Source organism: Octopus bimaculoides, chromosome 7 (genome assembly GCF_046866305.1).
Source record: "Octopus bimaculoides isolate indiv1 chromosome 7, ASM4686630v1, whole genome shotgun sequence".
NCBI lineage: Eukaryota > Metazoa > Mollusca > Cephalopoda > Octopoda > Octopodidae > Octopus > Octopus bimaculoides.
In genome coordinates, this window is record NC_142934.1 from 47073571 (window position 1) to 47091218 (window position 17648).

At 38.7% G+C, this 17648-nt stretch overlaps 2 protein-coding genes across 4 annotated transcripts in view; one reads left to right on the top strand and one right to left on the bottom strand.

The window, feature by feature from the left end:
• The window catches only part of LOC149134690 (uncharacterized), a 27109-nt gene extending 19455 nt beyond the window's left edge, over positions 1–7654 (top strand). For all 3 annotated transcript variants that reach the window (XM_089355263.1, XM_089355260.1, XM_089355261.1), the window contains exon 5: positions 7519–7654. In XM_089355263.1, the coding sequence (XP_089211389.1) occupies positions 7519–7567 (49 nt within the window). In that variant the 3' untranslated portion in view covers positions 7568–7654. The remainder of the gene's footprint in view (positions 1–7518) is intronic.
• Positions 2415–16715, bottom strand: LOC106868059 (uncharacterized). Its single transcript, XM_014913172.3, has 6 exons — positions 16565–16715; positions 11493–11595; positions 9604–9695; positions 7770–7854; positions 5035–5123; positions 2415–2684 (listed from the first exon to the last, which is right to left on the bottom strand). The coding sequence occupies exons 1-6, from the start codon at positions 16614–16616 to the stop codon at positions 2674–2676; spliced, it is 432 nt and encodes a 143-aa protein (XP_014768658.1). The 5' UTR covers positions 16617–16715; the 3' UTR covers positions 2415–2673.
• Positions 16716–17648: the final 933 nt, after the last annotated feature.

Sequence of the window (17648 nt, forward strand, 5' to 3'; positions counted from 1 at the left end):
ACAAACCACTAAATTTGTTTCAGTGCATCATTATGAGCTGGTAATAACTGAACATTACATACACACATTATTGTATTAATATGATTTAAACAATAATTGCGTACATGTGCATCTTCAGGTGAGTAGGGCCCAAAGCACTGCTAGATCATCTTTAGTCTCTCTTTGTTTTATACTCACACCACTGTTATTTTGAGCATTGTATCGGCAGAGAATAACACAGAAATACAAGGAGATACAAATGAGAAAAAAATACCAAAAATAAATTAATGGAAATAAAAAATTTTAAAAATACCCTTATTCACTCCCTCCTTAACCACAGACTTATCTTGACTTTTAGGAAAATAAACAAAGATTCTAAAATAATTATGTTGTAAAATGATAAACTTGAACAATTACTTGTCTCTTGTGTCTGTTACTGTTCCACTTCAAAGGAAATCAGTAGCATATGGTCACTATCTTGGCATGGCAGGAGACCAAAACTTCTCAGCTAGCAGATTTAATTTTAGCTGCTTATCATTACTGTCAATGGTTTTGTCACAATTGCTTTACAAGTCATTAAGAGACTCTATTAAACCAAGAAGATTTACTTCCATGCACCCTTATAAATACATACATACATTTATTTAACACTATCTGCAACATTCAGCTATTACCAACTGATAATCGTTTAATGTCCGCTTTCCATGCTAGCATGGGTTGGATGATTTGACTCAATACTGGTGAACCGAATGGCTGCACCAGGCTCCAATCTGATCTGGCAGAATTTCTACAGCTGGATGCCCTTCCTAACGTCAACCACTCAGAGAGTGTAGTGGGTGCTTTTACGTGCCGCCGGCACAAGGGCCAGTGACGCAGTACTGGCAACGGTCACACTCAAAATGGTGTTCTTTACAGGCGATGCTGGTAACAGTCACACTCAAATGGTGCTATTTATGTCCCACAAGCATGGAAGCCAGACAGCTGCTCTGGCAATGATCACGCTCAGACGGTGCAGTTAGTGTTCCACTGGCACAGGTGCCATATGTATATATATATATATATATATATATATATATATATATATATATACAGATTTAGATGAATATGGAACTTAAGTTGAGGCACCAGAATTTAGAACAGTATTATCCATACAAAGTATAGCTGCTAGAATAAGAAAAGCCTGGGCAAAGTTCAGAGAGTTCTTACTTCTGCTGGTGACAAAGGGCCTCTCACTCAGAGTAAAAGGCAGACTGTATGATGCATGTGTATGAACATCTATGCTTCATGGCAGTGAAACATGGGCCGTGACTGCTGAGGACTTGCGTAGGCTCGCAAGGAATGAAGCCAGTATGCTCCTTTGGATGTGTAATGTCAGTGTGCATACTAGACAGAGTGTAGTACCTAGAGAGAAAAATTGAACCTAAGAAGCACCAGTTGTGGTGTGCAAGAGAGACGATTGCACTGGTATGGTCGTGTGGCAAGAATGGATGAGGATAGCTGTGTGAAAAAGTGCCACAGCCTAGCAGTTGAGGGAACCTGTGGAAGAGGTAGGCCCAGGAAGACTTGGAATGAGGTGGTGAGGCATGACCTGCAAACATTGGGTCTCACCAAGGCCATGACTTCCGACCAAGACTTTTGGAAATATGCTGTGCATGAGAAGACCCGGCAAGGCAAGAGAGAGCATAATTTGTGACCCTTGCCAGAAGTGTAGCCAGCTCACTAATTTGTATCTTTACTTCATTGGACACTTGCGAAGAGCTGTTGAGGCAAGTGAATTTGGAATTTGAAATCTGAAATCGAACCGAATCCGACGACTGGCACCCATGCCAACATCTCCTTCATTGGACACTAAACTCTGCTTGCAAAGACCTGTTGGGGCAAGTGAAATTGGAATCGTAATTGAACCATATTCGATGACTGGCACCTGTGCCAGTGGAGCATTAACAGTGCTGTCCGAGCGTGTTCATTGCCAGAGCAGCTGTCTGGCTTCCGTGCTAGTGGCCTGTAAATAGCACCATTTGAGCATAATCGTTACCAGCATTGCCTTCTAGCACTCGTGCTGGTGGTACGTTAGAAAATCATTCGAGCGAGGTCGTTGCCAGTGCCGTGGACTGGCTCCTGTGTAGGTGGCACGTAAAAAACACCTTTTTGAGCATGGCCGTTGCCAGGACCGTGTGACTGGCCCTCGTGCCGGCGGCACGTAGAAGCACCCACTACAATCTTGGAGTGGTTGGCGTTAGGAAGGGCATCCAGCTGTAGAAATTCTACCAGATCAGATTGGAGCCTGGTGCAGCCTTCTGGCTTGCCAGTCCTCAGTCAAATCGTCCAACCCATGCTAGCATGGAAAGCAGACGTTAAACGATGATGATGATAATGATGGTGATATATACATACATGTTATTATCGAAAAGTTACAATAAGTGCTCAACACTGCATTGGTGGATAAATGTTCTTTATTCATGGGTTAATGAAATTACCATAGGTTTCGACCCCATTGTTATTAATAATAAAGATGTGCTATATTCGTTCTTCGTTTTCTAACTTGCACCATGTATGTGTGTGTGTAGCCTAGTGTTTAAGGTGTGGCACACACGATCATGAGCTCGTAATTTCGATTCCCAAAACGGCGTTGTGTTGAGTTTTTTGAGTCCGTCTCAAGGTGGAGAATGTTGGCCAAGCCAGTATGGTGTGGTATCATCCGAGAGCTGAAAGAATAAAAAGGATGCGCATTGTGATCAGCAGTGTGTAACAACACCTCATAGTTTTATTTTGTATATACATATATGTATGCAGGCAGGCAGGCAGGCAGGCATGCATGCATGTTTGTATGTATTTATTTATTTGATCGTAATTTCTTATTTCTTTATTGCCCACAAGAGGCTAAACATAGAGGAGACTAACAAGGATAGACAAATGGATTAAGTCGATTACATCGACCCCAGGACGAAACTGGTACTTAATTTATCGACCCCGAAAGGATGAAAGGCAAAGTCAACCTTGGCGGAATTTGATCTCAGAACGTAACGGCAGATGAAATACCGCTAAGCATTTCGCCCGGCATGCTAACGTTTCTGCCAGCTCGCCGCCTTATGATCGTAATTCATGTATAATTGTAAATATTATGTTATTTGCAGCATTCAGTTTTCCTCACTGGTTTCTGTAGCATTAAGTCATGTTTGGGATCAATCTAATCTTTGTTTCTGTGTATGGTAAGACGAGACAGTCACAATCGGAATCTATCAACCTGCCAGAGACCACCCAGTTTCTATGACATAAATTTACTGTTTTAAAGTTACCTAAATTATAATCTACCGTCAAAATTCTTTGCTAATTTGTTCCAGACACCAACTTAACAATGAGAAAGTTATTTTATTAAATTTTTCATTATCTTAAAAATTAATTAAAACAAAGGCAGCATATGTTTACAGAAATATAGAAAGAAATGGGTTAAACCCGCAACTACAATCCAGCGCATATAGCAGGTTTATTATGACTGTAAGGTAGCATTCAATCCCCCACTAAAAGTAAAGGACGAGACATTCCTAGGAATACTTCTAGACATCGAAAGAAATCTGACCAACCTGTTAGAGGCGGTGCATAGACTGCTAGGAGTTGAAAAGTGCACTCATCGCTGCCGTCAACATTCAGGACAATCAGTCTACCCTCCGGGTCTGCGAATATCGTCTTTACTTCAAGATCCAGACTCTTGAGATAAAGTACCGCAGTGCCGTATTGGGGCAGACGGATTTTAGTGTGTGCTGCAATGTTGGTGTGATGTGGTAAATTTTGATGCGTTCTGGTGCACGTGTGGTTGCTCGTTTTAATGTCGTTTTCTGTAATGCTTGCCTTCGATTTCATCGATTTTGTGTTGTAAGTGTTTATAGCTGTGAGCATGGTTTTCATGGTGTTGGTGTTGTTTGTATTAGAGTTGGAAATGTCTTTGGGAGTTGTGTATCTCCCTGTTTTGTTGGTGTTTGCTTTTGGTCTTTTTTTGCTCCTCTTCCTCCTTCCTTTTCTGGCTATTTGCCATTCCTCACTACTTTCGTCTTCCAATGATAGTTCTGAGGAATCGGAAGGGGATAATGGCATGTTGTAAGCGTCTGTGTGTGTTTCTGTAAGTGGTTGTGTTGTTGTTTCCGTTGGTGTTGGTTATTTGGGTAAGGTGTATGCAATATAGGGGAGGGGGAATCAATTTTTGCATCTTCTTATGTTTTTCCTGTATTTTCCCTTCTTGGTGTTTTTCCAGGAGTTGTTTTGTTGTTGATTGTTGGTGTTGTTTTTATTGTCTTTTGTGTTGAAGGTGGCGTGGGTAGCAAGGGGATTTTTTTCCAGGGTTTGGTATTGGTCGTTGTTGTTGTTTTTTAGATAGTTTAACCTATCTAATACAAGCCAAGGTTACCAAATTCACTGTTCAAAATACTTTCAAAGGTGGGCTAGTAATAATAAGTTCTACTAAGGAATTTTTATATAAATAGCATGAGACATTTTGGTTTTCTCCTCTCTTAAATTCCAGCCTTCCTTTAGTATTCCTGTTGTTTTCGATTGATGCATAGATATATGTTTATATGTATGTATACTGTAAAGTGTTAATATGTATGTATAATATAATATATATATATTATAAAAATATGTTAGTGTTCTTTAATTTTTGAACGGTTTTGCTGCCATTTGTTTATGTAGCCTGATTTCTTTATCCATTAGTTTCTACTAAGACAGAGACACGAGTAAAATTAATAATAGACAAATGAAAATAAAACTTTGGAAACAACCTAAAGGAAGATAATTGAAAAATACTTGAAAGTGAACGTGAGATCGTAATCACATAAAGTAAAGTAAATATAACAAATAATCCAGAATCCTTGTCCGGTATCAGATCGATCCCAAAATCTAATTAGTTCGTGTCAGTCAAGAGGCCAAATATTTTGAAAGTTTCATCTGAATTCATCCAACGGATCTTGAGATATCTTGTCCACAGACAAACGAAGAAACACAACTTAAAACAATACCTCAACAACTGAAACCAATAAAAAATAATTAAAGAATACTAATATTTACCACAGTAATTCTTCATCATTGTATCATCAGCCTCCTTCAAGTCTTTGCAATCAGTATTCTCAAAACAATTCAGATATTTGGGATGGTACCTGGAGAAAAGAACAAAATAGTAATAAATTTCTATAGGTGCAGGTATGGCTGTGTGGGAAGAAGTTTGCTTCCCAACCACATGGTTCGAAATTCAGTCTAATGTGCCACTGCATGGTACATTGGTCAAGTGCCTTCTACCATAGCCGCAGGCTGACCAAAACCTTGTAAGTGGATTTGGAAGACAGAAGCTGAAAGAAGCCTGTTGTATAAATGTGTGTGAGTGTGTGTGTGTGTGTGTGTGCATTTCAGTCTGTGTTTGTCCCCCACTATTGCTTGACAACCAGTGTCGGTGTGTTTATGTCCCTGTAACTTAGCAGTTCAGCAAGGAAAGCCTGATAGAATAAGTACCAGGCTTAAAAATACAATTACTGGGGTTGATTCATTCAACTAAAAGTTCTTCAAGGCCGTCCACCAGCATGGCCGGTCTAACGAGTGAAAGATAAAAGATATATATTATTTGCACCATATTTTGTAGCATACAAGTTGAATATTTCAGACCAAAATTTAAAACCAAAAAAGTAAGTCAATGTGTATTCCAAGACAACTTTGGAGGACCAAACATTTCATGTGAAACAGAGCAGGATTTTAAAAGATAGTGATGAAGTTTGATTGCTTACACTATATACTATGTCAACTTGTATGCCAGAGAATATGGCATGTATTCCATATTTCCAGTGGTACAGCACTTCAAAAGCCATGACAAAACTGCAGCTCAATCAAGAGCATGCTCATTGTTGTTTTTTAAACATCTGTGGTATTCTTTGCCCAGGGCCAGACCATCAATCAAGTGTTCTATTGTAATATTTTGAAGCATTTGAGGAAGAATAATCGGTGAAAACAACCTGATCTGTAGAGCATGAAGAATTGGATTCTTCATCACAACAATGCAACCTGTCACCGAGCTCTCCTTACATAGGAGTTTCTTGCCACAAACAACATGGTATCACTTCCACACCTGCCATATTCACCAAATTTAGCACCTGCGGACTTTCATCTTTCCCCAAGATGAAAATGCAGCTCAAAGGTCACCATTTTAACACCGTTGTCAAGATCCAGAGTGAATCACTTACAGAAAATTACTACCAAGCTGGATTTGAAAAATGGCAGTGATGCTGAGACCTGTATATTGGTTGCGCAAGGCGTTGATGTTAGAACTTAGGTAGACAGGTTATTTTTTATTAAATATAACTAGTCCAGGAACTGTGTGATACCATCTCTCACAGAACAGTTAATAAAATTTAGTAATCTTGTATGTTACAAAGGAGAAGAGGAAACTTATTATTTTAGGAGTGTCTATTCATTTAAGACAAAGTATCAGGTTATCCCATAAGTTCTGTCCGATTTTACCATTTTTAAAATTGAATGAAATTTAATAGTATTTTAAAGTGTCCAATGGAATTAAAAATTATTTTTATGCATTTGTGTACATTTATACTAATTGAATATTATTTTACAGAATAATAGAATTAAAATTTCTTTGATTACAACACTTTCTAACATGGAAGTATCCAAAGAGCATTTGAGGCACATAATGCTTTTTGAGTACAAAAAAGGAAACTCTGCAGCCAAAGCGACTTGAAACATACACTCAGTTTCCAGGAAAGAATGCTTGAATGAAAGAACTTGCAGAAGATGGGCTGCAAGTTTCAGAAGATGGGTTGCAAATTTCAAAAGTGGAGATTTCAGCCTTGAAGATGAAGATCAAACAGGACATCCTGTTCAGTGTGAGGATAAGCTCCTTGAGGCATTACTTGGAGAATATCCTCCATTATCAGTTGAAGAATTAGCAATAAAGCTTAGTTCAAACCATACAACTGTTCATCGTCGTCTTCATCAACTTGGAAAGGTTCCTAAACTTGAAAAATGGGTGCCTCATGAATTGTCCAAAAGCAACTGCCAATCCTGAGTTGACATCTGCTCTTCTCTCTATTCTCACGAATGAAAAATGGAGCTTTAGTGAATCAAAAAGCAGTGATGTTTCATCAGGACAGTGTGCAACTCCACACTGCAAAGATCAAATCACAGAAGATCGAAGAGCTTGGTTGGGAAAAAATAACTCATCCACCTTATTCTCCCAACCTTGCTCCTTTAGACTACCATTTGTTTCGTAGTTTACAGAATCATTTAGGGGACATAACTTTTGCAAGCCAGGAGGAGATCGAAACTGACATTTCAGAGTTCTTTGCTATGAAAGCAAAAGAGTTATACATTGATGGGATTAAAAAGCTTGTAAATAGATGGAAGGAAGTCATAAATAATCAGAGAAAGTACATTGATGATTAAATTTCAATTAAATATAACATTTGATCTCTTGTATTCTTTATTCAAAATTCAGACAGAACTTATGGCATGACCTGATACATTACAACCATGACCCTCCCATCTATTTTTCAGACCCTGCTACCCCATGATTACAGCACTCAGTCTGTGCTCTATTCATTGAGACCTTTATTTCACTGGCCCACTGAAAGAACTTCAATACCAGCAAGATCTCTATCAAATCACAATCTACTGCCTTAAAAGGGAAGGATACATGAAACGTGATGTTTTCAAGAAAAACATTAAAAGATTGCTGCTGTCTCAGATTGAAACAGTACAATGTGTTATGTGGCACTTTCAAACTGAGTAATTTTAAATAAACTTACGAGCAGTAAGAACCATTATTCTTTATCATATCACTGTATACTTCAAGTTTGCATGCTACCACCTTAGTGAGTTCACATTTACCCTCTGGAAAAATAAAATTAATTTAAGATCTCATGTTACAATTTAAACATAAACATAGTATTTTATAATATGATATTCTTTAGTCACTCTCAAAAGTCCCTTTAATGAAAAATTGTGGCTTTTTTTGTTTTGCTTTGTTTTTGCTTGACTTTGTTTTTTTCCTTTTGTTTTTACATTTAGATCTTTTGTTTAGATCAATAGTTCTCCACTGGGGTACATATGACCCTTTGGTGGGGTCCACATAAGATTTTGTAGCTAAAATTTACATGCAATAAAGTGGTTATACTTTTACAGTACACAAAATATTTTAACAATTTTTTTTTTAATACAGTTCCAAATAATATTTAATTATGAAAATATTGAAGGATTTTTTAAAACATTGAATGCTTAGGAGGGTCCATGCAAGTAAAATAGGGATCAAGGGGGCCCATTGGTAAAAAAATAATTGAGAAACCCTGGTTTAGATGAAGTATTAAAATATATTTTAAACTTTCACTAAAAGTAATTCAATTTAATTCGATATTTTAACCATTTACATTCCACAATACAGTATTCATTTATGTGTATTTAGGCATGAGAAAGAAGCATGCCAAGAACTGATCAGAACATTATATATTCACAAAAACATACACACACATATACACACATTATGCATGTACACACACACACACACACACACACACATACTCATAATGTTCTGATCTTTTATTTGCCCTCTTCTTTCTTATGCCAAAGCATAAATTATGATGATCATGTCATGGGGTGTAAATGTCCACTTTAATTCTAACAGAAATCTGTTCAATGCATAAAATATTCAAAGTAAATGTGAAAACAAGGCTGGAATTGATTTGTTAGGTTTTATGAATAGATTTTCTAGATCATGCAAGGTTTTGGGTCTTATAAGCATCAAAGACTGAACTTTTCCTCAGCAAACTCAGAATTTGAACTCAGAATGCACTGCAAGTAAACACTGACATAAACACCAATGGTAGTCCAAATAAGGCCATCACTTCGTTTTACTGTTTTACTATATGCGCTCTATGCTGACTTCAAATACTAAAAAATGATAGTGAGATTATTCATCGACATGGAAAAGTGAATTGCCCTTTTGAAAAATTGATTCCCGTACCCCTAAAAAGATCGAGATGTCTCACTTAAAATAAAGATTCAGCTTGAAATAATGAGTGCTTTCAAAAGGCTCTCGGCTTCATAAAAAAGAAAAGAATAGGTAAGTATAACACTAAACCCCACTTTAACACAAAAGCCTGCTTTTTCATGCCCATTGCTGAGGGGGTGCACTGGATGGCACTAACTTCTTACTATTAAATGTTGCACCCTAAGATTTAGAAAATTCAGTTTACAAAAAATCTTCCTGCAATACAAATTAGTCCCCACCCAGAATATTCTGAAGCACCCACAAGCACCAAAGTCTGGCAAGAGGCCAGTGCTCCTTACTACTTGTAGAAATTGAACACATAGGTGAATCTTATTGTCCATAGCAGAATGAATGGAGACAGTGACACACAAGAGCCATAATGTAATCTGAGTAACCACATTTGCTAGATTAAACACGGTCTCTTACTTCATATGAGGGTCTATCAGCTACCATGATTTAGCTTTATTTTTATTAATGTCAAGCAAAATAAATATTCAATATATTAAAAGCTAATCATATTCAATCGAGAAAAAATTTTGAATACACATTATCTTACTCCACCTCTACCCTGCCAAAATCTTTTATTCCTTACTTACTACAGGCATCGTGTGCAGCCATAAATAGACCAGCATATCTTTGTAATTTGCAGTGAGACAGGATAAGGCACTTTTCAATATCATGGTAGACCCTGAAACAAGACAGAAAAAAACAATATAACATACATACATACATGTGTGTGTGTGTGTGTGTGTGTCAACTGAACCTGATAAGCTAGCTTTCTGTAAGATGGCCATGAATCTTTAAGTTGCATAGGGCTGTTCAGATTTGCTTATCAGTTGCTTGACCTTAACCATTTGAGTATGTCCCTGAATGGCTGATGATTTGTGCATCTCTGATCATGAGCAAGAGTAGTGAAGGAGCATCATAGCCATGTGTTGAGAGGAATTCTTTGGGGTTTGTATAATTCACCCCTGGAAACATGGGTGTTTCGTTCATCGATAGAGCCAATTATTGTTGGTTCCTTGGGAACAGTATCAGAAGGCATCAAGAAGAATATAAAATTAATTGGAATAGAGTGCCCAGTAGAAATGTTACAAAAAGTTTGCCTCCTTGGCACAGCCAGAATAATCAGGAAAGAATTAGATTGCTGAAAAGAACAAATAGCATGGTACTGTAGGCTGCAATTAGTAAGCCTGTTATGCATGCAAGACTCCAGGAGCTCCAACAAAACATGTGATAAAGAGAAAATAATAATGATAATAATATTAATGATAATAATAATAATAATAATAATGATAATAATAATCCTTTCTTTATTAGCCACTAGAACCCACAAAAATAGAAAGTGAGCTCTTCTGTCGTAAGAAGATGCAAGACCTCATACCACTTGAACAACTTGAAATAAACTCCAGGAACTTGAGGTATCAAATTGATGCCACACCCAACATATAGTCTGGACCTAGCTCCCTCAGATTATTACTTGTACCAACTCATGGCTCACTTCCAGCTCTCACAATGCTTTATCAACAATGAGGTTCTTTACTCTACTATTCTCATCCACATGCATCACATGGCTACACCAGGGCAGTCTTCTCTCTTGCACGCCACATCTAATTCCACTTATAACCACTTTTTCTCTCAAGAAGCTTTGACTTTGTCATTCGTGCACACTAATGTTGCACATCCTGGAAAGCATATTAGCTTCATTTCTTTCAAGCCTTCACATGTCCTCTGCAGCTACAGCCCTGTTTCACTGCCATGTAGAATGGCTGTTCACACATAGGCATCATACTATCTGCTTTTCAGTCTGAGGAAGTGGCTCTTTTTTTCCAACAAAGGTAGAAGTTATCTGAACTTTACTCAGCCTATTCCTATTCTAGCAGCTAAGATCTCAGAACATCCACCTCCACTGCTGACTTGGTCATCTAGGTAATGGAAGTTGTCCCCTATACTAATTTTGGTTCAAATTGAAAGTGTGAAACTATTTTCACTTTCTAATGAAACCTCATCATTGTAGAGCAGTGTATTTCAAATAACTATAGCTGGTTGTTGAGATAACATAGAAAATATGTAGATGAAAATAAAGTTTATGTGGTAGGCAGAAGATTACTGAATCTCTTAATACCCTATGTGTCATAATCAGCAACTTAGTTTTCGAATGCATATGGAACATACATGCACACACACACACACACACACACATTCTCTTTTATACATATATATATCTTCATACAACCATATATTTATATATGCTTATATATATTGCATGCATTCTGTAAATACAGACTGTAAATAGAACACTGGAAATATTAAAACTTTTCTTAAATCCAACAAGTAATTTTTATGTTTTTCATGACTGAATTCCATCGATGGAATTTTGCATCTCTAGTCACAAATCAGCCCCTTCTTTATAAAAGGAATTCAAAGAATTGTATAAGAGAGGGAACATAAATAATACCTGCGAATGCTTTTAAGATATTCTTACCTACATATCTTCTCTTTACTATCCTTGGCTTCTGACAAGTGTCTAAATTTCGACAGGCATTTCCCTTCTTGTCTACGAGAACACAAGGTGGATGCTTGGGCAGCTACAGAATCATTAGTGTTCAAAGGAAGAAAATTCAATAAGTGGTTGAAGAATTTGATTCAAATTGGTAGGTAATATATAAAGACAACAAAAAAGAAATCACATCAAAATTCCAATTGCAAGCTGTATTTGATTCTTCTGTTTCACCATTGTAAATATGGTATTCTGCACATGAATATGTAGTTAAGTTTGGAAATATATTGTTATGTTATATTATATTATATAAGGCGCAGGCATGGCTGTGTGGTAAGAAGTTTACTTCCCAACCACATGGTTCCAGGTTCAGTCCCACTGTTTGGCACTTTGAGCAAGTTTCCTATAGTATATCCTCAGGCCAATTAAAACTTTATGAGTGGATTTGGCAGACAGAAACTGAAAGAAGCCTATCATATATACATAATTAAGATTCAGTTGATGTAAGTACTTTAATCGAGGCACCAAGCCAGATTGGTATAGTCTGTAGGGAAGTGGGCATACACCATTCTGCGTATCCCAATTCTTCAAGGAAGAAAACAGAACGCAGACTCTAAACTAAAACAGCATAACAAATATTTATTACAGTAGAATTCTGCTCACACTGGGAGGGAATTCGATAGAATGTCGCCTTTTGGTTAGATGAGCCGCCATCAGTGAAGCTGCGTGGTTTGAAGTCTTTCCTCCTCTCTAGTTAACTATGTGGACTCATTGTAGAGTTGATGGAGAGCTGCTGTCGAGACGTCTAGCTTCCACGAAGTTCAGCAAGCAAAAGAGGCAGAGAGATGTGGGAACGCTTGAATGTTGGATGACCACGCATGCACATGAGGGACTTCCTGCATTCATTCCGGAAGACTAGTCCCTGCGCATGCGTGGATAAACTCTCCAAAATGGCGACTGGTATCAAATGCCACTATATGGCTCCCCCTCGAGTGCAGAAGCACGAAAATGGAAAAATTGGAGTGGCGCCTGAGGCAAGATGTCTATCGAAACCACCCACAAGATGTGGCACAAATATATATAAAGAAAAATCGAAGAAATGATGTACAATAGTGAAATACATGCATGCAATGTACAAAAAGAATTGAGGAAAAAGGTATGCAAGGAATTGGGCAGTAAGTGCCAACTAGTGGAAAACTGAAATAGACAATGACAAAACAACTGTGATGACAACTGTCCAGGAAAACTGGAATCACGTGATGTAAAAGTCTGATTTCTTTTTTTGAAAAGAAAAATGTTCAATAAAAAAACATTGAAATTGTCCAATGAAGTTCAATAAAGTTAAATGTAAATAGTGTTTGCCAGTTTCTTTGGCCAGTGTACAGTTCGGCCAGACCTAGTAACATAGTATTTGTTCAAGGCAGGTTGCGACGACGAAGGTGGTGTTGTCCAAGGTGTATGTGTTGGTGATGGTGTTGGCAAAGGTGTGTGTAATGGGTCAAATGCGAGCATAACAGTGGTGTCAACGAAAGATGTAGGACCTTCAGCATAAGCTTTCTCTGTACGACCATTAACGTCAATTTTGAATACTTTCAGTGTGCAGGAAAGCACACGAAAGGGTCCTTTATAAGAAGAAACAAGAGGTCCTTTGGCAGAATCATCTCGAACAAAAACATGCGTCCAAGAGTCAAGATCTGATGGCACTTTAGAAGGTGGAGGTTGGTGTCGGGGACCCATAGGAGGAAGGGTAGAAGAATAACTGCGTAGTCGAGCGGCATAAGACTCTGGATTGAGAGACTGTGACTTGTCTGGCACCAACATCGCACCAGGCAATGCCAGTGTGGTACCATACAACAGCTCGGCGGAAGAAAAACCTAGGTCTGCTTCAACCGCAGTCCGAGATCCAAGCAGGACAATAGGAAGAAATTCAGTCCACGGCTGTGGATTCGGCGAGGCACGCAACGCGGCCTTAAGTTGCCTGTGGAATCGCTCCACCATCCCATTAGAAGCGGGATGGTAACTAGTGGTGCGTATATGATTCACTCCCAGGATTCGTGATAACTCACGAAATAAAGTAGCTTCAAATTGTCGACCACGATCTGTGGTTAGGCTGGACGGTACACCGAACCGAGAAATCCAGCCAGACACGAAGGCTTTTGCGACAGATCCAGCAGAAATGTCTGCTATAGGAATGGCTTCTGGCCAACGGGAGAACCGATCGACACAAGTTAAAATATACGAGAAACCGCAACTCACAGGCCATGGTCCAACCAGATCAAGGTGGACATGGCGAAAACGGGCCTCAGGAGAAGAAAACTGTCCAAGTGGAGCACGAACGTGTCTATGGACTTTAACACGCTGGCACTTCATGCAAGAGCGTGCCCAAGAGGTAATCGATCGCCGCATATTGGGCCAGAAGAACCGAGCAGTAACAAGCTTTACGGCGGCAGAGATGCTCGGATGTGACAATGAATGAAGGGCATCAAAAACAGAACGTTGATGGTTCTCAGGTACTAACGGCCTTGGAGAACCGGTGGAGATGTCACATAGAATAGAGCCTTCAGCTGAAGGGAGCGGAAGATAGGCAAACTTACAAGAAATAAACTTGGGTGAAGTTAAATCCAACTTCGATAAAGGTGGTTGATCCTGCGAAATAGCAATTAAGTCAATTGCTGCAGGAGAGGAAATGGAATTGACAGGGAGCCTAGAGAGAGCATCAGCTGGGACGTTTTCCATCGCTGGCACATGTCGAATGTCACCTGTAAACTGAGAAATATAGTCCAGGTGACGGAAAGCACGAGGGGAGAGTTTGTCTGTTTTAGAAGATAGGGCAAACGTAAGGGGCTTGTGATCAGTATAAATCACAAACTCCCGTCCCTCGAACTGGTGCTGAAAATGACGAACCGACAGAGAGATCGCTAATAGTTCACGATCAAAAGTACTATATCTGCGTTCGGCAGGCTGCAATTGGCAAGAAAAGAAAGCCAAAGGTTTCGTTTGATTATCTACGGTGTAGTGCAAAACAGAACCAACCGCAGAATCTGATGCATCCACAGATAAAGAAAGCGGAGCATCAGGAGCCGGATGTTTCCTGTTTCACTGACTCAAAGGCAGACAATGCCACAGCTGAAAAAGTAAGATGGGCATCTTTTTTAGAATTGCCCTTCTGCAGCTACGTTAAAGGATCAGCTTGTCCGCACACCGGTTTATAAAGCGTCGATGAAAATTAACCATACACAAAAAATGGCGCAGCTGACGCAAAGAAGTTGGAGGCGCGATGCGCTGAATGGCATCGAACTTAGCAGGAAGAAGTTTGATCCCGTTAGAATCAATATAGTGACCCAGGAATTCCAGGGAGGACTGCCTGAAAACACACTTATCATGGTTTATCTTTACATTATAGGCGCAGAGTCGCTGAAAAAGTTGCGACAAATGGTGGCGATGATTCTCTTGTGTATCACTAGCGATAAGTAAATCATCAACAGAAGCGAAAACAAAATCAAGCCCACGAACAACTTCATCTATAAATCTTTGGAAATCTTTTGTAGCATTCCGCAGACCGAAACCCACAAAAAGAAATTCAAAACAGCCAAAAGGAGTAGTAATAGCTGTTTTTGGAACGTCCTCCGGATTAACTGGAATCTGATGATATTCACGAATCAGATCAATTTTAGAAAAAATGGTACAACCATGTAGATTAGCTGAAAAATCCTGCAGATTCCTAATGAGATAGCGGTGAGGCACTGTTACAGTATTAAGACGCCGATAGGCCCCCACCGGGCGAAAATCAGAATTCCCTTTTCGCGCCAAATGAAGGGGAGATGCCCATGAGCTGGTGGAGTGGAGTATCAGGCCGAGTTGAAGCATGTGTTCAACTCGGCCCTAGCCGTCTTGAGACAGTCAGATGCCAGACGCCGTGGGCGCGAAAAAACAGGCGACCCAATAGTTGCGATAAAATGGAGGGTGGAATGAATGGGCTTTGCCAGCCTAAAAGTTATATCCACCAGCTGCATGTATGTGATCGTAATTTCTATATAATTGTAAATATTATGTTATTTGCAGTATTAAGTTTTTCTCACCAGTTTCTGTAGCATTAAGTCATGTTTGGGATCAATGTAATCTTTGTTTCTCTATATGGTAAGACGAGACGATCACAATCAGAATCTATCAACCTGCCAGGTTCTATGACATAAATTTACTGTTTTAAAGTTATCTAAATTATAATCTACCGTCAAAATTCTATGCTAATTTGTTCCAGACACCAGCTTAATAATGAGAAGGTTATTTTATTAAATTTTTCATTATCTTAAAAATTTATTGAAACAAAGGTAGCATTCCAGCCATGATCATCATCTTTTTTCTAGTATATCTAGGAATACTTTATGGAGAGCATATTCATCCATTTTCAAGGCAGTGAAACTGAAAGGCAGGTCGAATTATATGTAAACGAGAGACGTGCAGCAAACTATTACACTCTCATATACAATCGATTACTGCATGCAGGGAGAGTGTAGTATGGAACATAAAATATATGGAAGCATTATATAACTGGAAGAGATTTGTCAGCCGTACTTAGTCAGGCTGCTGAGGATTGACTGCAGGGGACGAATGAGCAATCGCTCCTGGGATGCAGGTCTAAAGGGGTGCAACATTGCCTCTTGCTGGCTTATCTATCAGTTGAGATGAGAAAGCCAAAATTGCCGTTGCCTCCTAGCTATGCGACTGTTTGTCATAAATCTATTCAATTACACCTAGATTAAATCGAAAGAATACTGAACAATCCCCTAAAGGACGAACCGTTCGCACCTTGTCACAGGCCGTACACTGTGACACCGATCAAGGCAGCGTTAATGAACGACTCCGTCACCCAGCACTATATCACACATATATATTTATTTATCTATGTAAGCATCGGCAGCTGATAAAATTAAGTAGTAGACTGATATATATATATCGGAGTTGATACGATCGAATAAAACCTTCCAATGTGGGGTTCCAGCATGACCGCAGTCCAATGAATGAAATCATTAAAGGAGTAAAATAATGAATGAACTTACCCGCTACAAAAACGGCAACAACTATGAATAGTTTCAGCATACTGAAGTACATAAGTTTTTCACAAGGCAAAAGGAATTCAATCTCTCTTTGAAGAGAAGAAAGTAAGTGATGGTGTCATACTTAGATGATCGTATATATATATATATAGAGAGAGAGAGATTGATGAAAATTGTTTGTTCAATAAATGCATTTTAAAATAAAACCCCAAACAAACTTCACTAAATATTTGTCTGAGGATTAAATTTTATTGATTGTAAATATTTACGAATTGCTAATAGGTTTTTCTGTTTGCAATACGTCGCTCAGAGAAACACAATAAGTGAAGTCTTTTCTCTTTCCTTTTTTAAATATTGTGTCTCGAATATTATTTAGTATCAACTGATTGGTTGATATTTACACAAGTTTCAGTTTATAAATCAATAGTATACGTATGTTTATTACAAAATATTTCAAAGTTCCAGCAAATAAAACACTCTGCTACGATGAGAACAAAAACAACAGCATGATGCGAACAACACAAGACTTTTTACTCTAACACTGATATTTGAACAAGCGAAGTTATGTGTTGTTTGGGATACATAACAACACCTGTGATAGAATAGTGAAGGGAAAAAAACAGAACTCACGGGCTCTAGTTCATTAGGTCACATTTTGATCCCTTTTTTAAAACCCTTATATGTTAAATGGATGAGAGTGCCAAAAGATGAGCTGACCATCGAATGATCAGATCTCTCCTTCATCTGACTCTGAGACTTCCAATCCGAAAACCGCAACCCTTTACACGTCTTGACATTTATGCCCTTTCCAGTTCTAAAAAGCGTGCTCAGCTTCAATGCGGAATTCAAGATCAGCTCCCGCCTATCCCAGATTTTCCGATGGCTGACCTCACCCAAGAGGAAATCAACAACCTGTTATGGGGATAATAACAATAATAGAACACCTCTGCCACGTGACGAGTGGTATGTGCTAGTCATTACAAATACTGTGACGTCGGGAAGTCGGTGGGATACGGTTATAGATAGTTGTGTTTTACTTGTCTAACTAACTATACTGCTATACCGGAGTGGACGTTATAGCAGACCG

Bases quoted from the DNA above. Each gene is read 5' to 3' on its own strand.
- LOC106868059 (XM_014913172.3), bottom strand. From the start codon at position 16,616: ATGTACTTCAGTATGCTGAAACTATTCATAGTTGTTGCCGTTTTTGTA. The intron at 9,696-11,492 runs GTAAGAATATCT...GTCTTGTTTCAG, and splicing joins AGTAAAGAGAAGATATGTAG to GGTCTACCATGATATTGAAA. The intron at 7,855-9,603 runs GTAAGTAAGGAA...TTATTTTTCCAG, and splicing joins GGCTGCACACGATGCCTGTA to AGGGTAAATGTGAACTCACT.